The 27,654-nt window shown below is 42.7% G+C and overlaps 1 protein-coding gene across 2 annotated transcripts; it reads right to left on the bottom strand.

Moving 5' to 3' along the window:
* Positions 1 to 434: 434 nt before the first annotated feature.
* LOC111080274 (insulin gene enhancer protein isl-1) lies at positions 435 to 27,654 on the bottom strand. Of its 2 annotated transcripts, none has more exons than XM_022375779.2 (9): positions 26,834 to 27,654; positions 5,687 to 5,876; positions 4,748 to 4,878; positions 4,471 to 4,659; positions 1,953 to 2,073; positions 1,695 to 1,857; positions 1,380 to 1,616; positions 1,100 to 1,289; positions 435 to 1,033 (listed from the first exon to the last, which is right to left on the bottom strand). In XM_022375779.2, exons 1-9 carry the CDS (start codon positions 26,970 to 26,972, stop codon positions 735 to 737), a joined length of 1,659 nt encoding a protein of 552 aa, XP_022231471.1. In that variant the 5' UTR covers positions 26,973 to 27,654; the 3' UTR covers positions 435 to 734. The 2 variants fall into 2 exon arrangements, with proteins under 2 accessions (XP_022231471.1, XP_022231478.1); XM_022375786.2 differs by having other exon boundaries at positions 1,380 to 1,595; positions 26,834 to 27,653.

Below are 27,654 nucleotides of genomic sequence, written 5' to 3'. Positions count from 1 at the left end.
TATATTTATATATACTCGTATATATATATATATTTATAAAAGTTATGTACAATTTTTTTCGTTTAATGAAATTCCCTACTTGATGCGAAGTAACTTGTTTTGTCGTTTATCGAATAATTTTAGTTTTTCGTTATTTGTTTTTCAAGTTTTTCGGTGTTTTGTTAATGCAAAAATTATTGTTAAAACTTTTCAAGTGTGTGAGCATTTTTGTATTAATTTAATTTAATTTAATTTAATTTTTGCTTACATTTTTTTTATGTGGAAATCAACAACAAAAACGGTATATTACATAACAACAAAAATGGTATAAAAAAACTGAGCCAAAGCAAAGAACTAGAGCCAGAAAAAGATATAATCCTCCCTTTAGCCAGTCAAATGCCAACGAACGGCCTACAGACTATTTTTTGGCACCGAATCAAACAGAACAGAACAGAACAGAATAAAATAAAGTAAAATAAAGTTACGTTACAAAATACAAATCATAGTTTACAAAAATAGTACAGGGGAAAAGGGGACGGGGCGGGGGGGGAGCTAAAAACCAAAACCGAGTCGCGGAAATTGCACAAAACCCAAAAAGCCCGCGAGCTCTTTTCTGCTACCTCCACTACTATCTTTCTCTCTCTCTCTCTCTGTCTCTCTGTCTGTCTCTGTTGCAGCAGCAGCAGCAGCAGCATCAGCAGGAGCCATCGTCATGGTTGACGGTTGCCCCCTGGCCCCTTGCGCCATGCATGAGCTCAAAGCACCGCATGGGATGCCGGGGCACCACCGGAGCCAGTCACTTTTTGGAGCATTTGCATAAGCTGCTCGGTGGCCGACTGATTGGCGGCACCAACACAACCAACCCCGCCCATGCCAATGCCCATGCCCATGCCCATGCCGACGCCTACGCCAACAACACCCACAACTCCACTGGCACCGCCACCGATGCCAACGCCACCAGTGGCCGCCGCCGACGAGGACGATGGCGGCGAGGAGATCGATGTGGCAGCCGATGCCGATGACGAGGATGACGGTGTCAGCGCCAGTTTGGATTCTGGGAGCAACAAAAGAAGCTGATATTAGATTCGGTTCGATTTGGTCTACGGACTGCCTTGCATACTGTCATCGCTCTCCAGGTAGGTGACATACGAGTCCGTGCTATCCGGATGATGGTGCGAGGAGGTGATGCCCGAGTCCATGCTGCTGCCCCCAGGCGGCCCGTTCATTTGTTGGCCCGGCGGCGGTGGGTGTGGTCCCTGTGGCGGATGGGGCGGCAGCACTGGCATTCCATTCAGGTCATAGCCATGCATCTGCCAAACAAAACAAAAAAGCGAGTAACGCAGTTAGTTAAATGAGCGCTGAATGAATATACATATCGTATCGTATCGTATCGTATTTACCTGGTTGACCAGCTGCTGAAATGCAGGTGTATGCGTATTGATTGCTCCATTACTGTCCAGATCGGCGTGCAGGGCAAAATCGCTTAAGGCTTTCCACGGCGGTTGATATGTCTGCACATCCAGACCCTGCAGATTGAGTGGCGAATCATGGCGCACCGGCGAGCTGGCAATCATCGGTATGCCCTGCATCGCGCCATAGCCAAGCTTGCGACCCTCCTGCAAGTATGGATAAACCATCTTATTGAACGTTTATAGAGCTAGATTATACACATGGGCTACATGGCGATGGTGGTGTGTGGGTGGCGATAGACATACCTTCTCTTGTTGCATTTGCAGCTTCATTTGGATGGTCTTCTTCTTGTCCTTGCAGCGCTTGTTCTGGAACCAGACGCGTATGACACGCGGCGAGAGGCTTGTCATCTCAACCAGTTGCTCCTTCATGAGCGCATCAGGTCGCGGATTAGCATTGTAGCAGGTTCTACATATAACAAAGAATACACAAGTGTATTAGTACTGTGATTTGTAATCGCTGATCTCTAATTTGTGATCTCTGGTTTGTGATCTGTGACTTACCTCAGTGTATGCAGCTGTTTTTCATTGAGCACGGTCCGAACTCGCGTTGGCTTGCCATCCGATGGACCCGAGGGTCGTTTTTCCCTAATACTTTTATGTGAGCCCGATTCGCTGCCAGAATCTGTACAAAAACGAGAGAGAAGCAAAGATATGATCAATTTTTTTTGCTATTTTTGGCATAAAGAAAACAAAAAACAAAAAAAAACACTTTGAAGTGCCGTTTTTTGATGAATTGTTTCGCCGCTTGCCGCTTGCCTACCAAATATCTATCTTTTTCTTTCTTTCCGTTCTACATATTTCTTTTTGTTGCTGCTGGGGCTTCAAGTACAAAAAGCAAATACCAAATTGCACCCAAAAATATCGCCAAATGTGTGCAAAGATCAAAGAGTCTCTGTCTGTGTTCTGTGTTCTGAGTTCTCTCTCTTGCTGTTTGCAGACACGCGTTGTATCAGAATTGTAGCATCGATGCGATCGTACAACCCGATGGGTTGGTCGATGGTAATTAAGTCGTGTTTCACAACCCCCGAACAAGTTGTTATCTAATTTCGATCAATGAAGATCGTAGCCGAAACTCAAACCAAAGAATAGATCGATCGTTGCATGGATGGATGTCTGGTGTATTGGTGCTGCTCTACCCACATCTCCTGCCTCCTCTTATCAACCTGTGGGTGCTGCCTGCCAAATTGGCAAAAACTTTTATACAAATTGAAGCGCGATCGCTTGGGCTGGCTCTCTGGAATTGGTTATGAAGAGACATCAAAGCGATGTCACCGCCCCATGACTGAGCTCCATGGCTCTGTGGCTGTGTGGCTCTGCGGCTCTGTGGCTCTGTGGCTCTGTGGCATTGTGGTTTGGCAAACACTCGACTAGACTGCATGCCGTTTTCGAGTTGAACACAAATAAATAAAATAAACCAAACAAGTGGAACTATGAATGGTATACCCCAAGTAAGGGAGTAAGGGAGTAAAGGGAGTAAAGGGAGTACCGAAGATTGATCAACGCGACGATCGAACTCAGTCAAACAGAAATCCAATTCCCAAGAAGTTGCTTGTCAATGTTTGCCTGCTTCAATGCTTCAATGCAACTTGGAGTTTTGTGTTTGTGTGTGGCAGCTGCATGGAACAAACCAAACCAACTGCCTTGCCCCCTTACACCTTTTGCAAATTGAGGGGGGGACAGGCAATGGTTGCTGTGCTGTGCGGTGCTGTGCTGCATGGCATCTATCTGTGCCACACACGTTTTGGCATCGTTTGACAACGCCGCCCCATGTTGATAAGGTTTCTCCACACTTCTCTCTCACTCCTCACTCCTCACTCTCTGCTCTGTTGCTGTCTCCTTCTTATTCTTCTTCTTCTTCGTTCAGGTTAAACAATGAGATTATGTTGACGATATGGTTTGACAATTGTCGTACATTGTTTGACGTTTGCCGATTTCTATTGACACCTTTATCACTTACAAGGATGTAACGCTGTTTTTCTAAGAATAAAACACGAACGGCAAACGCTTTTGTGGGATGCCGAAGCATGGAGGCATGTGGCAGTGTCAGCAGTGTCCCCCAGCTGTAGTGCCACTTGCCCCAGACCAATTTAGGCTAATTAGGATTGGCAATCTTTTGGGCCACAGAATGTGGAGTGGAGTGGAGTGCCTGTGCCTGTGCTGCTCTTTTGCCATTGCCAAGGCAATTAGAGAGTGGAGAATTGGAAGTTGCAGTGGGAGCGCTAAAGTGGACTATTGGCCACTATCTAAGACCCCATAAAATATGGGTTAAGTATAGTACATTCCTGTGTTCTGCAGAGGGTATTCCGAGAACAGTAACTGGGAATAAGATACGTCTTTCTTTCTTTCTTTTTCCCCCACAATAATCAGCGGATTCGTTAATGGAAATATTGTAAAGGCTGTCGCTGCACACAAAGGACTGTAACTATTAATATCGCACTTCAATTTTGATATCTATCCACCAAAAACTAATAACTTCAATGCCAATTAGGCTGATGGGATGGCTGACTCCAAAAATGTGGCTCCAAAGGCAACAACAATAGGCATATCACAATATTTGCCAAACTAATGAACTAATATCCAGTTACACACAGTCAACTGAAAGCCAAAACAAAGAGAGGAGAGAGAGAGAGAGACTGCCGCACAATAGAAGCATCCCCCAAGCGACACAATGGAGGGTTGAAGGGTTGCTCCAAGTGCAGGAACAACCCTTCTTGAAATATTACTGAAACCTGCCCAAAGTATTTAGGAATCTTTAACCAATCTGTGCGTACTGCTAAAGAATTGCTAGCACTATTCCCTGGGAACTGTTTGCAACGCTTTCAGGCAACTCTCCATTGGGAGGCAACATAAACTAAGCCACAGATTGAGCCACAATACCTCTGCTATAACTATGCCTGAATCCTTGAATCAAGAGGGGCTTGACTCAAGTACTTAGGTATTATTTCTCTCCACTGCGCACACTAAATCAAGTTGTAACTTAAACAGAGAAATTATTGCTGTGGTTTTGTGGAGCACTCACCTGACATTGAACCCAATTCGCTGGAATGGTTGTTATTGCTAAGGTTGGTGTTATTATTGTTACTACTGCTAATATTGTTGTTGCTCTCCACCGACGAGGAGGTGAGACTGCTCTGCGATGATTTCTCCAGCACATCGTGATCCTCCTTGCAATACAGCGCCCCAGCATCACGTAACGCGAACTCATCGCCTGTTAGCCAAAAAATTTTATGAAATAAATAAACAACGAAATTAGTAATCGTACATTTAAAGTGGAGAAGCTACTCGGCGGTGCCTACCTGGCAGTAATTGTCGCGCACACGCCGAACACCGAAAACACTCAATGTGAAAGATTTTCGTTTTGGCGCGCATCACAAAATCATTTTTGCTGAAGGAGTTACCGCATTTATCACATTTTGTACCAAATAACCTGAAATGAAATGAAATGGGTAGAAAAAAAATAACCCATGATTAGTTATTGTAAATAGCCTTGAATATGGTCACTCCGAGAGAGATGGGGGATGGGATGGGGGATGAGGTAAAGCCTCTACCTTGTTTATGGCTATAAAATGAAATTCTTTTGTGACCGCCGCCACCGCCCGGACAACAACAACAATCCCGAGCTCTGTGTGTGCCCTGTGTTCATCAATCATTCGTATTGGATTCGGATATGTGTGTGGAAAAGTGTTAATTTATAGCTTTGCACGTGTTAATCAATTATTCAAAGATTTGCATGGCAAATAGTTGCGACGTTGCTGCTCGCTCGGTCGCTCCTCCGTTGCCGCTTTATTGGCAACAGCAACAAAAAAACACACACAAAAAAAAAAAAGGCAGCAAACAAAAAAAACTTTTTATTGCACGTCATACATTTAGCGATGATGAAACCCCCCCTGCCCAGTGTCCAGTGCCCAGTGCCTGATGCCTGCTACTGGACCACCATCTGTTGATTAGAACGCACAGAAAATGTTGACTAGGTGCCTGCGAAGTCTGTCTATATTTCTCTGGTGTGTTGGCATCATCATTCTAATTGCCTGGGCTAACAAGGCTGGCTAACAGCATATAAATACCAAAAAAAAAAAAAATGCTACAATTGGAACTGAAAAGTGAACCAAGCGCATGACATGAGGCGTGTATTTAGGGGGGGTAAATACAGTTCGTTTGGGCAGAGGAAAATTATGATATGTAACCCGTAACCCGAGTCATGGGATACAATTATGTGCTGTGGGCTTTTTACATACCTAACATAATCACGCTTGCAATAGGTTTTGCCGTCACGCACAAAGCACGTACAGCTTTCGTCGAGAAATTGCCTGCATTCCTGACACTTCAAGCACGCCGCATGCCACTCCAGATCGGGTGCAACGCGCAAGATATACTGATCGTGGATCTGGCCGCCACAGCCAACGCAATGCGATAAACGTTGTTTTTCTGCAAATAGAATAGAACGAAAATACAATTTTAATATTATTGGTATAAATATTTTAATTTAAAGTGGGTTACTGCAGAGTGGCTTACCACCCTCTATCTTTTATTTTTTGCTGGCACTGCATCTATTATTCAATTGAAATCAATTTGAGAAAGAATACCCAATCAAAAACAAACTAAAAATAGAAGTTTCCCCATTTGCCGACGGCCAAGAGTAGTCCCCAGCAGTAAGTCAAGTCCTTCCCACTCGCCTCCTATTCAATTTTGCAATTTTCCTTGGCTCTGCAGTTTTTTTTATTTTAAACTTAAATTCATTTTGCCAATTATGCCTCGGAAACGCAAACAAATAGCCAGGGAGACAGCCAAAGACAGCGCTAATTAACAAACTGTTATCAAATAATCTGAGTTTTCCCTGTTTACCCAAGTGCTGGGGGTGTCTGGGATGCCAGGGACAGGCACGGGACTCCAAAAACCAAAAAACTTTTGCTGCCAAAAAGTTTTTGCTCTCGTTCTGTTTTTTTTTTTTTTTTTGTGAAAGAAAACATTTGAAAAATTCATAAATCCTGCCAGGCAGGCAGGCAGCCATTTTCAAGTATTTAAGTTGAAGAGTTTTCGCTCTCGGTTGGCTGCCAAGATTAAGTATACGTAATGGCAGGATATGTTTTCGGCTTATATTCGGCTTCCATTGTGCTTATTCAGATGATAAATACAGTTTAGCATAAGAGAGCGATTTTTGTTTATTTTTAAAATATGTTTATGAATTGTGATGATTAAATTATGATAATAATATATTTTTAATCTAATGAATTGCCAGCTCGATTTTCAGTGCTGATATATCTTTAGGTATATCTCCAATTTTTCCTCAGTGTATTTTTACATCAACTTCATCTTCGTGCCATTTTTTTTTTTGGCCCCAAAACTTTTTCTGGCGCAAAAAAAAGTAAGTAAGAAAGAAAAAAATCAATGCAATCATTGGCACATTATGTACAAGGCGGCACACAGCACAAGCACACACCATGCCACTCACTCTACAAGATACAATATATTCTTGTGCCCTCTGTTAGACCCAAACCCCCCCCACCACCCCGTATGTATCCAGTTTGCCCAGTAAATATGTGCGGCTGCCTGTAATCCTTGGCAGTGAGCAGTGAGGGAACAGCAAAAACTTTTTCATGCTGTTGAAAAATTAAGAAAAACTTTGACGCGCGTTTAGCACGTTTTAAATGTTTCGTTGCCCCACCATCCCCACCACACACACACACACACACACACCAGCATAAAATCTGTATCTGTTGCCGCTGTATCTTTAAACGTGGCTGCGTATCTGTGTGTGTGTGTGTGTTTGTGGGGAGTGGTTAGGGGCGTTTGGTGCCGGAAGGAGGAGTACAGTGCTGGGGTGTGTATATGCACGGGTAGTACGATATCTTGCGTATCTTTCGCACTCGCTGTAGCTACACATGAATTATTTATAAAGGCGGAGCAGACAAGTTGCTGCTGCCGTTGTCCGATATCGTTGTTGCTGTTGCTGTTGTTGTTGTTGTTGTTATTCTCTCACTCTCTGTGTATATTCTTTTCCTTATTTTTTCGCCGATTTTTTTCGTACATACCCTGCTGGTTGGGGTCTTACAATTTTGCCAGAGAGCTTGACTAGACGATTGCGAAACTATTTGAATTAACAAATTGAATAAAATAAATTTACTGAATAAATACTGAATAGAAGTTGCAATCGAAATGGAAGACGAAGCATTAGGGCTCGTGGAAATTTTTATATTTCTATTGGGTTCAATACACAGCATAAGCAATGGGTTATTTTTTAAATATTTCACACATTAAAAAGTTGGGATTAATCAGAAGAAATTTGGATTAAATTTTGATTAAATTTAGAAACATTTAAGCAACACAATAAAAATAATAAGTTTTATTTATTTGGAGCACTTGGAATATAGGGCCTGTTTTTCCTGATTAAATAGCTAATATTTATTTTATTTATTGCCAAGTAAACTTTAGGGTTTCATCATCAAGAAGCTATCAATATACTCCCATGTAAAGGCGCTTTAATTTAAAGATTTCCCCTTGAAAACTTGTAGCTGAAACTCCTAAATACACAGCTCCTTCAGCTCTCCTTCAGCTCTCCATCATCACCGCCCTGTTCCGCGCTGCTCATAAATTCGTTTGTAATTTTTTTAGGGTATTTTTAAGCTGCTGCAAAGCCAACAGGGAAAAGCTTTAGTACTTGGATATTTGTTGCTTTTCAAGCTCCAAGTGTTTCAGTTTCCGACTGACAGACAGATGGGGAGACTGGGCTGGACAGACAGTCAGCATTTACTTCCATGTTTCAGCATCCAATTGCTTCAGCAATATCTCTCTCCTTCGCTCTCTCTCTCTCTCTCGCACTCACTCTGCAGCCTTGGCTTGGGGGCATGTGGGTTTTTTTTTTTTTTTTTTGCTGTCTTTCTTTCATTCCTGCTGCTGCTCGCTGCTTTTTTTGCTTTCAAAATGCTATATAATGCTACCCTATATAGACATATGGACATGTGTGTGATTTGTACGTACGGGGCGTATGGGTGTGTGTGTGTGTGTGTGTGTGTTGCGTATGGCTGGGGCCACCATTTTAGCCATTTTTTTGTGTCTTATTTTTTTTTGGCAGCTTCTTTTGTTGTGCGTTTTATTCGTTTTTCTGGTGTGCGTTTTTTTTTCTTTCCTTTTTTTTCGCTCTTATTTTTTTTCTTCTGGTGTTTGTATAAATTTCAGTTGGCCCTTCGTACGTGTATCTTTTGTGTGCCTTCTTCTGACATTTCGCATTGTTTGTCTCTGCACGTGTGTGTGTGTGCGTGTGTGTGCGTGTATATTTTGGGGATCTATGTATTGGCTTACTCCTTGGGGTTTGAGTTTGCGTTTGTGTTTTTGGGGCTGGCGCTGAAGCTGCTACTCCCACTGTTCCCCCATTGCCTTAATGATCCTGCGCAGTTCGTTTTCATTTTTCTTTTTCCACCCACACTTACGCATGCACACACACACACACACACACACAGACAGTACACACACAGCCGCAGCCATTATGGGCTGTAATGGGAATTTAAGCGCAACTCCTGCGCCGCCTGTGTGTATCTTTTCCTCCTTTTGCGTTTCGTTTCGTTTCAGCAGGAGTGTGTGGTGTGGGGTGTGTGGTGCGGGTTGGGGGTTTTTCCGCTCTTGTGGCGTATCTTTTGCATGTTATGTTGCCATTTTGTTGGTTACCCCCCCCAACTGCCACCCTGCCACCCTGTCAATCCTCCTGCTCTTTCCTCTTTTTTTTTTTTTTTGGACTGGAGGTTGACGCGTCGCGGCTCCATCGGGTGTTGTTTTTTTTTTTGTTTTGTTGTCGTTGGGCCATGCGGCACACATTGGACCAAAATGCAATTTTGTCTCGTGTTGTCGTCTATGAATTTTTGCGACTGTGTCGGTTTTTCTTTTGGCAGAGTGACGGCTGGGAGCAGGAGCTGCAGGGAGCAGCTGAAGGGGGGGCGAGGGCGGCTGCTGCGTGGGGCACATGCGGCTACTGCGGCTTTTTCACTTTTAACGAGGAAAACGCTTCACAAGCTGCGTGTTTCCAATTTTTGCCTGTCACTTGCCGCCTCGGTCTCGGTTTTGGTCTCTTCCCTACCGCCCCCGCCCCCCGCCACCATTTACGCCTCTTCTTTTTTTGGGATATATTTTTCTTTTCCTGTACTTCTCGCACGGAGTACTCCTCCTTGGATACATACATATGTACATATGTACGCGTGTGTATATCTTTTCCATTTAAATAACGATTGCTGGCAGCATTTCTAAGGCACTTGATCTTGACCAAACGGGGCGAATTCAAGTTTTTATGGCAAAGGTGTTTAAATGTTTAATGGCCGCACCTTTTCTGCCACGCAAAAGGGGTGGGGGCTGGGCTGGGCTGGGGTGGGGTGGGGTGGGGTGTCTGTCGATTGCTCTTGACCTCCTCAACCTTTTGCCAAACACGAGTGCGACGACTGCCAGATGCGAGATACTCGCCATATGATGTAATTTTGTTGTACTGTGATCAGGCAAAACCTTGTTGGACATGGCTAAGAGCGTGAGTTCTCTCGCTCTCTCTCTCTCTATCTCTGTGTGTGTGTGTGTGGGAATAGAGGCAGCTGTGGCCGAGCCCTGTTTGCCCTGGTTGTGCATCGAACTTAAAGTCGTTTGAATATTTTTATTTATCTAATTTGATTGGGGGTGGCGTTTCCTTTTTTTTCAGCTTTAAAGTGTTTGAATATTTAGAACATTTATAAATTTTTTATGGCCAGTAATAGGTTAAACCTATGACCTATAGAGCTGTGTGCTTGCTTCAAGCTAGCAACAACCACTGTCAGAATTTTTGGAAGCTCCTAATTAGAATTAAAATGTAGAAGATCTAACAATTAGACATCTTCCGACGCTTTTTGATAATATATACTACATTGAAATGGATTTGGATTAACTTTGGCCTGGATTTTTAAATATAATATTAATTTTGTGAGCATAAAGAATTTTAAAGAATTTTTCTAAGGCATTTTCAGTGCGCTAATCCAGGGAATGAGCCACCTCCACACCTTTCTGCATGCCCAATGCCATCCAATGCCCATTAAGCAGGAGCATCTACAACAATCCTTAACTTTAGCATTTCCGCAGGCAATTAAAGGCTCAGTTTTAAGTCTCAGTTTTAAGTCTCAGTTTTAAGTCTCATTTGAAGTCTCAGTTTTAAGTCTCAGTTTTAAGTCTCATTTGAAGTCTCAGTTTAAAGTCACATTTTTATCTAACAAACACGAGTTTCGTTGGCTATTCTTGGCTGTTTATGGCTGGATTTGATAGATGTGGTGCCATTGATGATGATCTATGAGGTATCATCTTCTGAGTTCATCAATTGATGGCTGAGCAATAAACATATCAAAGTTAGTACGCGGAATATACTCGTATGTTCGCATAGGAAACGCCCACTATGTGTATTGGTATCCCCCTCAACCCCCCGAAACCCTGCAGCACACCTCTCTGACTGAGAGGCCCCCCTCCCCGTTACTCGGTCGATGCTGCCTCCTTATCAGTGTCGGCAATCTTTCAAAGCGGCAACAAGCTGAGAGTGGGAGAGAGAGACAGGGAGAGAAAAATGAGGAGAACAAGTAAAATTGCAGTCAAATCAACCAGGGTTCTCGGTGGCTACTCCACACACACACACACACACATGTACACACACGACACACACACACACTCACACATGTACAGCAGCACATGGGTTAGCAGTGGGGGCCAACTCCAAACTCCAGCTCCCAATGCAATGGCTGCCCCAGCAGCCAGCAGCCAGCAGCAGCAGCAGCATCTTCTGCCCCATTCCCCTCTCCCCACAACTCTGCCGCAGCTTGTTGCTGTTGCTCGGACAAGAGGCAACATGCAAAATGCAAAGCATCGATAAGATACGTTTTGGCCAGGGTCTCTGTCTCTGGGTGCCGGGCCTCAAAGACCACAAAAAAAAAAAAAAAAAATTATGGAAGCTCCGCCGGATATGGGCGCGATTTCAAAAGCAACTACTGTTTGTGTCTTTGCCACATGACGGGAGGGGGCGTTGGGTAGGTAGGAGGTAGTCAGCAGTCAGAGAGTCTGTAGCAAGGTAAAGGGTTTCATTTCGTTCCTCTTTGATTTATGGCATATTTGTTATAAGGCAAATACAAAGCGCAGTCACACAGCAATCGTTGAATGGTGTTTTTTTTTTTTTTTTTTTCGTTTTTTTTGGTATATGGATAGCAAGTGCCGTGCCGCTTTCTGTTGGATTTAACTAGGAATTTCACATGCTCATAAAATAGTAGAAAATAGTAGCGAGGGGGTTTGGGGTGGGGGTGGGGAAATCAGTGGAGAGACACAGCAGCCGCTGAGCGCGTGACTTCTTGGAAAATTTGTCATTTTTCCTGGAAGCAGTTGCTGTTGGAGAGTTCCATTCATTTCTGTCTGGTCTTTTTTTTTGTTTTCGGTTTTACCTGTGACTCGGGCAACGATTTAAAAAATTAATGATGACAGGCAGCAGCGAGGACCACGAAGAGAGACCCTTTGGAACACGTGCCCCGAACTGTGGCACCACAACACACATACTCAGACTCAGACACACACAGACACTCACTCACTCTCAGTCAGATTCACTCACTCACACCAAGCACACTGCTTGGGCTGGACAATTCGAATTCACATTTTGACAGACTCATCAATTTTGTAGATACCAGAAAGCAGAGAGAGAGAGAGAGAGGGAGTAGAAGGTAGGGCAGCCCAAACCCAGAAAGGAGAAGAGCACTGACTGCCAGCCGTAGTGGAGTGGAAAGAGTGTGGCTGGCTGGCCACTGATTAGGCCATGTTTTGTTATGGCCCTGGCTATTGTCTCTCGTCTCTCAAGCGTGGGCTGCTGCACTCACTCACTCACTCACTCAGTCATTCATTCACTGACGGCCAATCCTTCTGTCCCTGTGTCTTTGCTTGCTTCAAAGGAAGTTTTGCGGTTTTTGATTTGTTTGCCCATCGACTTTCGATACTCTCAATTATACATAAACCCTCGAACTCATCCGGGTTCGGTCTTAAGTTGGCTTAATTAAGTGCAGTTGCAGTTGCCCTGACAATGGACAACATTATCTTAATTTTGCTTTGGGGGCCCTCCCCAGCCACCAGCCAACAACATCTAAAATTTCTCGATCGATATTCGGTCTGTCTCTTGACTGGCTTACTCTTCCCTTCTCTCTCTCTCTTTCTGTGTGCTGTCTCTGTCTGTGTGGCTGTCTGTATATGAATTTGCCTAATTAATTACACAAAAAACACAGCCAACCAACCAAACAAAAAGGGGTTAGCAGTGGCCACAATGGGGCAGAGTTCAATACGAGACTGGCTGGAAAATGTTGCAATTGCAATCGATTGTTGATTTTATGTGGCAAGGTACAAGGTATAGGTGGGGCAAGAAAAATTAATTAGGGCTTAATATAAGACAGAGAAAAATCCATACTTAAAATGGGATTTGTGGTAGAATTTTGATTTAAAAGATCATCCTAAGAAATGGATTCCTTTTGCTGCATTTAAGCTTCCAATAAGTGAGTAAATATTCTTGCTATCTCTCCATTGAATTATTCCCCTCGCTGGCTCATATTCTTCCCATCTCTCTGGCTCATTTTCTGACCCTTATTGGCTCATATTTTTCCCACCACTCTGGCTCATATTCTTCCCCCTCTCTGGCTCATATTCTTACCACCTCTTTGGCTCATCTTGTACTTAAATTTCTAAGCTTGATTCTTCCCACCTTCGAGCCACCTTTCCTCGTGTCACGCCACCATCTCATCGCATCTCATCGCATCTCATCTCTCCCCTTGTGTATGTGCAGCCAATAACTGATCAATGCAAACTGACTCTTCTTCTCCTCAACGAAAAAATCTGACAAAAAAAAAAAATCAACAATAAACAGTGGCTGGGCGGGGAGGGGGAGTGGAAGAAAAAAAAAAATCATACAACCAAAAGAAGCCGCCGCCAGGCAATCACTTTGAAGTGTTTGATTTTGGAATTGGCCGTCGCAGCTAACTGAATGTGGTTGTTGGTTGTTGCTGTTGTTGCTGTTGTTGCTGTTGTTGGTTCACTCGATGCTGGTGTTGGCTGTCGTTTTATTGAAGCCAAATTTGAATACGAGACAAGACGAGAGACCGGTGGTAGAAGCCGCTGCTGCTGATGATGCTGGGGCTGCTGCTGCCACTGATGCCACAAGATGCCATCGATGGCTGGCTGGCTGGCTGGCTGGCTGGCTGGCTGGTTGAAGTCGCGACATCAAAGAGTGCCTGGACTCAAAATGGACATGGGCCTGCAACAATTTATGCCACAACAGAAAGAGACAGAGACAGACAGACAGAGAGAGACAGAGAGAGAGAGATGTTGCAAGCAGCAGAAGAACGGAAATGACCTTTTTTGTGTGTGTGTCGGCGGCAGCGGCGGCGGCTGCAGCAGAAAACAAAATGCCGATGCAGACACTCGACTGGGACGCTCGAGACTCCGACACCGGAGAGGAGGCTCTTGCCTGCTCCTCTGCTGCTGCTGCTGCCGCTTCGGTGCTGCGTGTCGCCGACAGATGACAAGCGGCGATAGTGTCTTTTGCTGAGCCTTCTCCTCAGACCCGACTTAGAACCCCGCCGAATCCAGAATCAGAATCAGAACCCAAACCCGAACTCTCTCGTCTTGAGCTTCTTGTTCCACCTTGGGCCTGGCTGGCTGGCTGGCTGGCTGGCTGGCTGTTCTGCTGCATCGTCTGTTGGGTTAAGTGATGATCATGATGGGTTATTAGGCAGGTTGCGTTGACAACGCATTTGTCTTTCAATGGAGAGTGGCAGGAGTGGCTGGAGTGGCAGTAGGGGCCGTGCCAGAGCCCAGAGTCAGACGCCGACGCAGGATTCTCTCCCTTTCTCTCTCTTGTTCGTTGGCGATAAGCGGGCGACATTTATTTATGGTGTTTTAACACAAGGCGCCCCCTCTCAACGGACTCTGGCCTGTAAGTAGGGGTACCGTCATCTCTTACCTCCTGCCCCTGCTGCTCCGCCCCCGCCCCCGTCCCCTTCTCCAGCAACTACCATCAACAAGGGAGAAAGCCAAGTTAAGAGTCAGGGCCGTCATTTCATTTCATTTCATTTCATTGTGTGTGCGCGGGCTCTCGGACTCAGCCTCAGCCTCAGAAAAGTGTCAAATTAATGTCAGTAATGAACAACAAAAATCTACTCAAAAATCTGACTTTGATTTGACTGCAATTAAAGAGAGGACACAACAACAGCAACAGCAACAACAACAAAGAAAACACACAGGAAAAAAAGAAAGAAAAAAACTGGCAACAACAAATTAAAGTTGAAATTCAAAATGCAGTTTAACCTTTTCATATATGGGGGGGGAATCGAGGAAACGAGTTTTGTTGTCGGCGGCACACCACACACACACCACACACACCACACACACACACACAATGGGCAGTAGTAACTAATTTTTCAATTTATTTGCTTGCTGTTTTTCCGTAGTTATACCATTTTCATTTTTGCCCATTTGTAATGTGGTTTTTGTGCAGGTTTTTCTGGGATACTCTACTCTGTGAGAGTCTGATGAATTTGTGTGGGCTGTTTGCTGGGCAGAAAAGACTTTTAGAGACTTTAATTTGTACATATGTAATACGTATGCCTTGGCAGCATTAATATCCAATTAGATATAGCCCTGCTTGGCGGTTTCAGTGACTGCTAGTAATTACTACAAATTTACAACTATACGCTCCATACCATAACAGCTAAAGTATGGCTGAATCATTGCATAGACATAAAATATTTCAGCAAAATAAATATATTCGAAACAGCTTCATGGTGTAGGAATATCCTGCATTTAAATATAAAATAAAATATTGCAGCATATTCCATTTAAGGTATGTTAAATGGTTCCTTCCGAACAGCTTTCCTGAGCCTTTCTTAGCTGCAATACTCGTATCGTATAATTTATGCAAGAGTCATTTCCATAGAACAAATCATTCGATAAATATGTATTTGGGGAGTCTGATAGCATTACTTAGTAGTAAATAAATTAAACTTACATCATTTATCTGCCCCGAAAACTATGCATCCTTAAGCGTATCTAAGTCTGCGACTTCCCCGCGCTAGATTTACAATTTCTTGTTATTTTGCTGCATATTTTTTTTTTGCTTCTACTAATTTGTATTGCATTTTGGTTTATCATAAATTGCTTTTGGCTTTCGGCTTTTGGCTAATTAGAATGTGTGCGATTTGACCGCAGTTTTGGATATGCTATGCTGGATATGGATATGGATATGGATATATGGATATTGTCGCAGTCGCAGTCGTAGTCCCAGTTGGTGTCGCAGTTGTTGCTGTTGCTGTTATTGCTGGCTGTTGTTTCTGTTGGTTGTTTTAGTTGTTGTTTGTGCGGCGGGGCTCTTGTGTAAATATTTGACCTGATGCGTGTGAACTTTAACAGTTTTTATGCTTTATTTGTCGCAAATATTGCGCAAACATGACAACACAGAAAAGGTGCATCCCTGCTCCACTCTCCACGCCGGTTCACTCCTCTGGCACCATCTCCTGGTGCTACTCCTGGCCCAGACACTCATTCCCCCAACCCACCCCACCCCACCCCATGGGTGTTTGCCTTTTGGCCAGCATCAAGCCTCCAGCCTGTGCCTGCGTCTCTCTGCCTGTGCCTGTGCCTTGTGGCTGTTGCCGCGCATGCGTGCCCCTTTTGCACTTGAACATTGTCGTTATGTGTCCCTCCGTCCCTCCGTCTCTCCGTCTGTCTGTCCCTCTGTCCCTCTGTCTGTGGCTGTAGTTGTTGGAGGTGTTCTTGTAGTTGTACTCGTAGTAGTGTCTGCTGGTATCTCTGCTGTTTTAGCCGTTGCCTGTGCGCTGCGGTGCTCTACCTATTTCTGCTGTGGCATGTAGCAACATGGCCCAAAGCCGCAGATTTATATTAATTTCGCTTGAGTACGCAAAAAGGATACGTGAAATTCCCACTGCATCATTTTGGGTATGTATTTTATGGGTTCAATGGGCATCTAAGAGAGGCTTAGGAGAGTCTACCAGGGAAACTGTCGAAGTATTTCCACATTTTATGGTACATATTTGTGGAATTATTGAGGGTTGTCTACAGTTCGACAATTAAGATCTAATGGGAGTACTATTCAGCAGATAAAAGATTATTGAATTTTAAAATTAATAAATAAATTAAATAAATTAATTAAATAAATAATAATAAATAAATAAATTAAATAAATATATTAAATAAATTTAATTTATTCTGGGAGTCGATTTATGTTTTTAAAATTTAATTATAAAATAAATAAATAAATAAAAAATAAAATAAATTTAATTTATTCTGGGAGTCGATTTATTCTGAGATGCGTTCAATAAAACTTTTGACAGATTCCTTGTGGCAGTCTCCTTCAGGTAAACATTAATTTTATTATAGAATAATTTACATGCCTTTTCCTTATTGGAAATTCCTGCTCCAAGTCACTGACTGAATGCCTCGCCAAGGTGTGTCCCCCCCTCTGTGGCCCCTTGTGGCAGCGATGGCATCGACACCGTTATAAAAAAAACTTAAGACCTCATTAAAAGACGCCGCCGCCGCCGCCGCCGCCTGCTTTATGGCACTCGAAGATCGAGTTGCCCATTTAACGCGTTGTCTTGGCGCTGGCACCGGGCACTGGCCACTGGCCACTGGCCACTGGGACTCTCTGCATCTCCACCCCACAACAATCGTTGGGGTCCTGCTGCCCCCATAGTAGGGTAGAGCCACCCGAATCCCCTCCGCCACACCGCCGACCGATTACGCACACGCAACTCCAAAATAACAGAGAGAGAGAGAAAAACAGAAACTGGATGAGAAGACCGCCGCGCCGACCGCCAAAGGCTTTGGGCCTGTGTTCATGCAAATTTTTAACTTCATTTCGGCTTCGTTTTGTTAATTAATTTATATTATTTTATTTGGGGTGTCGTATACCGCAGTCGCAGTCGCAGTCGCACACATCCACAGATCTACACAGATCCACACAGATCCACAGATGAGGAGGAGGAGGAGTCGCTGGGGCTCATTGTGTTGACATGCCTTGTGGCTGGCTGGCTGGCTGGCTGCCTGCATCGTTACTGCTTCGACTCAAGTCGATTCTGTGGCAGAGCCCGAACGACAAATTTATATTTAATGAGCTTCATAAAATTTGAATTTCAAAGGAGCGTTGCACCGCAGCGGCATGTTTCGATACCAATTCCACACACACACACACACACACACACACACACAGACACACCAGAGAGAGACCCAAAGATCAACTGCAACTGGCCGACTCCAATCGCGTTGATTGCAGCAGGTCTCGAGGATTGAGGACTCCTTGCATCTTGGTTTCGCTCCAATAAATTGTTTGGTTTTATGGCATTTTAAGTAGGCCTGCTTTATGGCTCTACTTCTCTCTCTCAGTCTCTACTCTACTCTCCACTCGTATAAATATATATATATATGCGCGGAACTAGTTGCGAATGAGTACTCCATTCCGCACTCAATACCCGTTTCGTATGATTCATTTCACAGTGCGGATCTGTGTGGTCGGTCGGTTGGTCGGTTGGTGTTGCTGTGGTGTATCGGGAAGATGTATTACCTCTGCTCTACCCACTTTTAGGCGGCGACAAAACGCTCGCCGCCAACTTCCTCATAAATAAAGTCAATCGCCACGGGGGAATGGAATGGAATGGAATCATTGAGAGATCTGCTCAGCGTCTCAGAGTCTTTAACTTGTTTGGTCGGTTCTGTGTCTCCTGTGTCTCTGAGTGTTCTGTTTTGTTGCTTTTGGCTGCTGCAACAATTCAATTTGACATAATGAGCTACAAACATTTTGTTAATAGAGCAAGGCAAAAATGGGAGAAGTTGGGAAAAAAAACGTCGGAGAAAAGGCTTAAAGGATTAAAGCGATCGGAGCAGAAATACTGTGTAAATTTTTTCACTTTTCAAAGGTTAATTTGTCTCTGGTTTGGAGTGATTAATACGCTGTAAGGTATAGTAAGTAATACTCTAGGAAAAGTCTTCATAATGGATGGATATATTTGGTGTATGCTAGACCACATTTAATTAAATTTAGACTCCGAAAAACGTTGTGCAAAATATAACGAAAATGTAGTAAAAATCTTTTGAGGTCAGTAGTTGAATTAATTTGCATATCAGCATATGCATTCCGCTCCACAAGTGTTAATGCAATGCAATTCCCATTAAATTGCCATAACTTTTTTGATGTCTTCTTTGGGTCTTTGGCCCACAGCCTGCGCTGATTCCGCTGCTGCCAAATGTGGCACACAATTACAAACTGCCTCTGCACTGCAGTCTCGTTCCACAAACATTTCATTGATTATGATTTGATCTACATACATGGAGGAATGGCTCGTATAATTTTCATATTTTTTTTTTCTTTCTACAAAGTATTTGGCCAACGGTAATTTGGCCGTAAATAAAGGCAGAGAGAGGGAGACAAAGAGAGAGAATGACCAACTTGTTTGGCCTGTTTTTCAATGCTTTTTGCTCTCTCTTTCACTGTCTCTCTCTCTCTGTCTCTCTCTGTCTGTCTCACTGCCGGACACTCTGGTGTTCGTCTGTTTGTGGCCTGTCTGGCCGTGTGGCAACATTTCAATTTGACATAATGAGCCGCAAGCCAACTGCAGCCACAGGTAACAGTAACAGCTAAAGGTAGTGGCCGGGGGGTAGAAGCAGTATATCTGGCTTAGTTATGCACACATAGCCATAACCATATAGCCTGGCACCATTATCTCACATCCCATATCCCAAATCCCATATCCTGGTTAGCTGCAGATGAGTCAAAATATTGTCAGGCAACGGTAATTGCATCTCCGGCTACTGTCTGGCGACGTTCGACCGTTCGTTCGTTCCTTCTAATGCTGAATGAGACGCCCCGTGGCGCGACAATCAAAATTGGTTTCGGTTCGGTTTCGGCTCAAGTCGGAGTCTGGGCCGGGCCCTGTGTCTGAGGGGCACTGCAGGCGGTCCGGTCCAACCTGTTGATGGGTGAGACGCGACGAGACGCGACGAGACGAGACACACTTGACATTGAAGTGTGTGGCTGGAGTGGCGAGGGCCTCTAAATGAACAAACAAGGCATAGGTTCCACCCCCCTCCACCCACAAACTCTAATGTAATAAGATATAACCAAAGCAAACCACTCTCAGGCATTGATCTCCACTTGTAGTCTCTCTCTCTCGCTCTTTTTTTTTGGCTGCAAAATGAACTTGTTAGATTGTGCAATACGGAGTTCTACACGGAGTGGGCTCTATGTAGAGTGGATTACCCTCAAGTACGGCTCTCAAGTGGCGTCTGGCGGCAGCTGACGCCAGGCGGCAACTATTTGAAGTCCCATCGGTAGGGGCAGGGATTCTTCCTCTCCTTTTGGGGTACTTTATAGATCGAAGACATAAAAGTTTTGGTTTTTTGTTTTTTTCTTCTTGGTTTGTTTTCTAGTCAGCATCCTCTTGTTGTTCTTCTTTTATTTTTGTAGGGTTTTTTTTTATTGTCTTTTCATGCTTAATTAGCCATTAAAACAAGGGTTATAAAAATGACACTCATAAAGAGCAGCAGCGGCAGCAAAGGTACCTATACCGTGGGGTATCCAGCCACAGGAGGGTGGTGCGGGGGGTGGCGAGGTTCAGTCTATAGCCAGCAAGAGGTTGGGAGAATAAAGCTTTAAAAACGACGCCATTAAAGTGGCCACCGCATTGCATGCAACACGCCAAAATGCCACACAAGGGACACACACACACACACACACACACACACAGCTAGCAATTCTACCGGACTACCACTCTTTCGCGGCCCCCCCTACCTCTCTCTCTCTCTTCCACTGTGCCACTGATGCACCTGAGCACACACACATACACTCCCACAGTTGGGAAGGTGTCATATGGCGCAGCGGGTGTTCAACGGGCCACCGAAAACTAAACTTGCCCCACCACCAAAATCCCAGCGGGAAATGCAAAGCGCGCCGCACTCTTAATGAGCGCCTGGAGAGCCAGAGCCAGCGCCAGAGCCAGAGCAGAGCCTCAGTGCCACCAGCCATCAGCCATCAGGCAGCGCGGGAGGATAAACCAGGGAGAGGCACGAGTCGCGGATATTCCCCAATGCGGCTTCGGATCACACGCGATAAACGGGCGTGGCATGTCAGCTCAGATATACCCTAGAAAAGGGTTCCTATGAATGTGGCAAGAGTTTTGCGAGAGTAAATGCGAAAATAAGTTTTATGGTTTCTCGATCAGCACTAAAGAAAAGCTTTTCCCAATTGCATTCCTCTTATGCATCCCTCTATCATATATCGCTCATTCTTCAAGGGTATCCCATGCTTCGGCCTCCAAAGCTAATCTTTTCTTGCTGTTTTTGGTTGGTTTTCAACTAATTTTGTTGGCCTGCACATTCATCAGTTCTCAGTCTCTCTCTCGCTCTGTTCCACTGTCCCTGTCTCGCCCTTTGGGTTCTCTCTCCATCTCTCTGACAATTTCCCCAGTTGAAATTTAATATTTTTTCCAGTTCGTTTTCTGACTGAGCAAACAGTAGCCAGCCGCTTGGCTCTCACCTTGACAAGCCGCTGACACCTTGAATGAACTTTAAAAAAACCAAAAAAAAAACAAAAACCAAACCAAAAATGGAAAACAGAATTTCAACAAAAAATTTTAATTGCACTTTAATAGGTTGTCGGCTGCTTTAATATGCCCAATTCCAGGCAGTCAGACGGGGGGCAGGGGGCGCAGCGGTGCGGTGCGGTGCGGAATATCTTGAAATGCATTAATTAGGTTAGAGAGTATCTGCGGGAAGTCATTGAGCGGCGTCTGGTCTGAGCTTTAAGATATTTCGGTGGAAAATACAAAAACACACGAAATGGAGTATTACATACGGAATGCTAGAGGATTTTCGGAGAGGGAAATGTAATCTTTTGGGCACTTTTTATTGGTGGGTTTTACATATATTTTTCGGTGCTGTAATCTGCGGTTTAAATTTACTTTTCAGCAAAATAATTTGATGCAATTAAATCACTGATACGTTGAACATTTTCCCCACTACTTTCGTTAGAATGTCAGACCAAAAATTAACAAAACTCTGAGCCAATTTCGTTGTCATTTTCCTCACATTATAGGAAAACCCTCAATCAACTAGTTTAGCAATAATTATCCAATCACCCCACTTCATTATCATTTCCCACTTTTTTGTTTCTTTTTCTTTTTTTTTTGCTAATCAGCAGAACCCCCCGAAAAATTGCTGATTTATTTTTTTTTTTTGCTCATCTGAGAACGGAAATTCCAGGCATAATTTTCTAATTTCGCCAGTCAACGAGCTGTTAATTAAGGCAGCGCTAACAAAACACAAAAAAAAAACAAAAACAGAGCTAACAAAAAAATATAAAAATCTGGCCAGAAATTTACCTGGGGAGCGGAGCAGTTTTTAGGGACTTGATGTTTTGATATCTGCCAACTGTCTTCTAGACCAACTGTGGGTTTCTCTCGGTTCTCGGGTTCCGCCCGTCTGTTTTTATTGTCACACACACACACACACACACACACACAGATTTAAATCACAGATACTCGTGCAAATGCATTTCAAATGCCTGGCTGAAGCTGGAGTTGGAGGAGGCGACGGTGACGGTGACGGCGATACACAGCGCAGGCGCACAGCTGTCTTGTGTGTGTTGGGTCCCAGGTACGGGGACAACTCTGTCCAAAACATATTGATCTAGTGCCAGCAGGGCCTGGACCCGAAGTGCAAAATCAGATAAGCTTTTGGGATTTACGTTTGGGTCTCTCTGTTTTGGTACGGGAATTTATGGATTGCGCCTAAATAACTTTATCACACCCCTAAGGCAGCAGCAGCAGCAGGGATTCCAATATATAAAAAACTGACCGGAAACGGGAAGGCAACACAAAAAAGAAGACCAGAAATTTCGGATAGGAACTCTCATAAAATATAGATAACGTCGTGTCTGTCTGGCTATGGCACGACTGACTAATGGGTGTGGCCCTTTCTGTGATGTCATCAATGCAGAAATTTTTGAATAGTTTTCGCGCAATTTAAAAGTAACCAAAATTAAAGTCAGACTATGGAAAATAAATTAAAGAGGCAGTTTTATGTAATCTAGGGAGACGCTCGTTAGTGTCCAGCTCTGACCAATAAAATATTCAAAACACAAAATCAATGCATAACAAAATTGTAAACTTAAAACAAAAATCGATTCGAGGCTCGTTTAGAATGGTCATATAATTAATTTTATGGCACTCGTAAGCGTATGCTTAGCCCTGCGCCTTTCACTCACGTTTCAGCGAAACTATAAATAAACATTGGATCCCACCAGTTGCAAGATCTGTTGTTGATCTATGTCTGGGACTACTATCACTCTCCGCTTCGAGTCGCGTCGCGTTGCGACGTCTGAACACCGTACCATTCTCTTTGGACAATGTCGAACAACTTAACCTTATATGGCATGGCAGCACAGCATTTCGCTGTTTGACAGTTGACAAATTGTTTCAAAAATTATATCAACTTTGCTTGTGACTTTTGCCAAGCTAAGCATTTGCTCAATCAATTTTTCACAATTAACTTTCGAAAAACTTTTGACGTAGCCAAAAAAAAAAAAAATGTTAATTAGCATACGATTAATTTTAGTAGCTGAACGATTTAAATGAAATTAATATGAATGCGATTAGGGCAGAACAATTTGTTAGATACTTGCGTACATGGAAAGAAGTGTCTTTAGATTTTTTTTATTCAAATTTTTGCAGCTAATTGCTAGACCATAAAAATAAATATAAAAATCGTTTTGGTTTTTATGGCCGCAAATAATTGTCATTTTTTTATGGGTCTTCCTTCCACATAAGAGTTGTACAGTTTTATGGCCCTGAAGCGAAGAGAATAAAATCGAAACTAGTCTGTCAGTGAAACGCCCTGAAGTATGCATTGGTTTTTTTATTTTTTATTATTGGTATTTGTATTTTGCAGCGTAGCATTTGTCCATATCTTGTGCAAGCAAAGTGGAAGTGGAAGTACCTACACTAGGGATGGGTATCGATATGGCAATATCGATATTATATCGATACTTAAATGCGATATTTAAGTTCAAAACGATATGATATTCAAAGCGATATTAGCCGAAAACATCGATATTTCTTACGATATATCGACATATTTTCTCGTCTCAAACAAAGAGAAAACAAGGACGTTGACGACAATCAAACTTCGTTTTGGCAAATGGTGACTGAGCTCCATAAGCAGCAAACTCCAGTAATGCACGAAAGGGATGAAATGTCTCACTAGTTAACGTCGTCATTGGCAGATCCAAAATCGAATCCCCTACAAGTATGGGCTTCAAACAAGGATACATATCCTGCTCTCTACAAAATTGCACTTGATGTATTACCCATTGTAGCTACGTCAGTTCCATGCGAACGACTATTTTCTGCTGCTGGTCGGACACTTTGAAATCGTCTAATGCCAGAAAAATTGTCACAATTGAAAGTTTGGAACGGAAGGATTGGACAAATTAACATTTGAGTTAACTTTTTACGTGTTAGCATATACATAGGTAAAAAAGACAAAAAAGGATCTCATCTTATATTTTAGTTATTTTTCTTGAAGAATATTATATTTTTGATTTTGTTGTAATAAATTTGTTTTTGGATTTAACTTTCGACCTCAGTCTAATACTTATATTTTATATATAAGTATATATATATATCTTATAAAAACATTGTAAATAAATACTATTAAAACTATAAAAATATATAGCTCGATAATATCGATTTTATCGATATTCAAGGCGATATGGCGATATTCATTACGATATCATATCTTCGATATGATATTCTATGTGATATTTTGATTTAGGTCAATATCGATATTTGCTTGACGATACCCATCCCTAACCTACACTTCAACCATTTTGTAAATTTTTCCTTTTTGTTTCTACTATATTTAATTAATTTAACGACTACTTGAGAAGTTAGCGGCGCGGCGCGGCGACATGTTGACTGTGGCCGTGGCCGAGGGGGAGGGAGTTGGCTGCTGCCCATGGGCCTGCGACATGAAAAACTCATTAAAATGTTTACAGCGCTCAAAAAATCAAACAAACAAATAAACAAAAACAAAATAAACCCCCAGCTTGGACTCTGACTGAACCAACAGCAACAAAAAGAGAGTGGAACGGCACGGAGGATGGGCTACGCAAAAAAAAATAACACAAAAATTGTTTTCACTAAAAACTAAAACTTTAAGTTTTGTCAGTCAGCGACAGAGAGGAAGAAGCGAGGTGGAAAGGCGGAAAACTTTTGCGCAAAAAGTTTTCAAATTAAAATGTTCGTTCGTTCATTCATCAAATATTTAGCAGGGCTTCATGGCCGGACAACTAATTCGAATTTAAATTACAATTAAAAAAATTTCAATGCAATTTAAAATGGTCCTCAGTGAGATGCACAAATGTATCTATGTGTGTATCTTTTAGAGTGTATGTGTGTGTGTGTGTCGCTGTCCTGGCTCATTCATAATTAAATAACTCTCTCGCACAATTGTGTTTTTCGTGCTTATGATTATGATTTTTCATGTTTTCTATTCCTTTTTTTTTTTGGTGTTGCTGTTGTTGTTGTTGTTGTCATTTTTTGTTGGTTTTTTGTTGCGGTCTTTTGTTCGGTTAGACAACTGTCAGGCGTAACATTTGTCACATTTGTTAGCATACGAAATAAAATTGAAATAAAATAAAATAAAATATATTCCTCTGGCACTCTCCCACACACACACACACACACACACATACACACACAGACGACACACATTTTTTAATGACACTTTTGGTTTATGAATTTATAAAATGCATTTTCGGTTAACAAAAACTTCTGTCTAGTTAAAAATTTTGCTCGACACTAAATCGCATGGGATACATTTTTGATAATTTTTGGGATTTTCGCTGCTGTTGGATTCGGTGTTTTTTTTGTTTTTTGTTTTTGTTTGGCGTGCAATTGCTTGACCGCTTTTAATTGCTCAACATTAAAATGTCATTCAACTGTTAATTGGCTTCTATATTATATGTAAATTGTACTTAAAATAAAATACAGCTATCATTTAAAAGTTATTGCCATCGGCCTGCCGCGTCGACTCCGACTCCGAGTCGCATTAAGTCCTAAGCCCATTACAAAACTGGCAAAGATAAGTCTGATCTGTCATCGGTTCATCACTGGCACAGATGTTATTTTCAAACATAGAACTCGCCACAACAAAAGGTCAAAGAATGTATTAAAATATCTATTAATTTGAGTTAATGGCGAGAACGCCTCAAAATTATTGCAAACTTTGACACAACGGAAAGGGAATGCGCATTCCGAACATAAGTTAAATTATTTTATGGGCACGTATCTTGCATTAAATTTTCTTTATCTTTTAATATCTATATAAAATATTCATCCAAGATCGCGTATGTCAAGCCCTGAGGTCTTCTCCTCGTTTATAATCTCAAGGTAGGAAAGAGTTCAGCACAAGTTTAACCTTTTTCAATGTCTTCCTTCATTACACAGCGGTAAACTTGAACAAAAGTTCAAGAGCTCAGCGCCTCAGTCTTTAAAACGTTACAACATTTTGGTCGATGCATTGCATTTTTAACCGAAAGCAGCACCACAAACCCTGATCTTTAGTTTAGATATTTTCAAAGCTTAATGCACATAATTGCCAAAGCGAAGGCTGTACCAAAATCGAACATATAACATTTGATTTCGCCTTTTATTTGTTATCATTTGATTGGCTTTTAATGTCCAAAACGATTCTCATTATACACATCAGAAACATGTGTATGGGATTGAGATGGCTACAGTTCAGTTACAGCTCAGTGACTACGCTCACTTTTTAATGACAGTTTAATTTGGCAATGTTTTAGTTGGGGTACTGCGACAAGGGCTATAAATAAGTCATTAACTCGTTTAAATAGCGTTATTAGCGGTAAATGATATAGAAAATACCTTTGGCTCTGAGCTCTATGCAATGAGTGCAGTAATTGGGTTGAATTTTGATAGCCAAATTATGGGATGAACTAGCTAAGCTATGCTTAAAAAGCTGATGAAAAAGCTGCAGTGGTGGATACCAAAGGATGCAAAGTCAAAAATATATAAAAGTATCGATTGGAAAGAGCAGTTTGAGATGTAAATAAATACATTTGAAATATAAAAACGTGTCTAAAGGCTGTACATAAGCTAACAAAGTATTGGAAACATCGAGCAGAAAAATGTGAAATACGAAAAACCCAACTGATGGAAACACTTCTTGGATTTCTCTTAGCATTAGGCTACCCAAATTTACCCATTTTTGAAGGATGCCCCTAAAATCTACCTAGATATTAATTTCAATTGGTTTTTCTTTTTGGGGATGTTTGTGTTTTTACTTACTTATCACATCATGTCCATGACAATCCAAATCCAGGTGATGGTTCATCACCAGCGACGGCTGTAATCCAGTTTGATTGTGATTGTGATTGTGCAATGGTAGCTGGTGAGCCAAATGGCCACCAATCTCTGCCATTACCATATATTTGGCTTACAAAACCCCGGCAAACACACACTCAAGACGGGGTGGTGGGGGAGTGGGGTTTTTGGTGGGGGGGAAAATAACTCAAAAATATTGAAATTTGCGTTGCCTTTGCCTTGTCTCGGGCATTGAGCAAAGATTGTTTGTTTTCTTTGAGATCTGATTGAATGAATCTGAATTTCTATTTCTATTGCTATTTCTATTCGTTTAAGGCACTTGTACTACTTGTATTCAGTTTCAGTTTAGTTAGAGATTTGGCACAAACACTGCTACTGCTGCTGCTGCGGCTGCTTCTTTTTGGTTGAATATTCCGGGGCGGCACACACGCGAACAGGTAACAGAACACGGGGAGAGGCACAGGCCACGGCCAGGCCAGGGCCACCAGGTGCAAAATGAGAGTTTCGTATCCAAAAATGAGGCGGCGGCGACGGCAAACCGAGGAGCCCGACACGCTGATGTTTTGATTGTGGCCCGGGGCGAATGATTCGATGGGATGCGGATGCGAGATGCGATGCGATGCGATTCGCCTGTGTTCCGGACACCGACGACGAGTAAAGTTTCGAACGACGAGACGATGATGACGCGACGACGATCAACAGACGTGGCCACACACAACACACAGACGCGCTTCGTGCGTACGATGCTAACGGTGCTGAGAATGCTGAACGACTAAACCGGTCGT

This window comes from Drosophila obscura, unplaced genomic scaffold (assembly GCF_018151105.1).
Source record: "Drosophila obscura isolate BZ-5 IFL unplaced genomic scaffold, ASM1815110v1 contig_37, whole genome shotgun sequence".
Lineage (NCBI taxonomy): Eukaryota > Metazoa > Arthropoda > Insecta > Diptera > Drosophilidae > Drosophila > Drosophila obscura.
The sequence above is the reverse complement of the archived record's forward strand: the minus strand, read 5'-3'. Positions and strand labels throughout refer to the sequence as shown.

Excerpts from the sequence above, each read along its gene's own strand:
- LOC111080274 (XM_022375779.2), bottom strand. The coding sequence starts at position 26,972 with ATGGTAATGGCAGAGATTGGTGGCCATTTGGCTCACCAGCTACCATTG. Across the intron at positions 4,660-4,747 it reads TGCGCGACAATTACTGCCAG|GCGATGAGTTCGCGTTACGT; the intron begins GTAGGCACCGCC and ends TTTGGCTAACAG. Across the intron at positions 1,290-1,379 it reads TTCAGCAGCTGGTCAACCAG|ATGCATGGCTATGACCTGAA; the intron begins GTAAATACGATA and ends TTTGTTTGGCAG.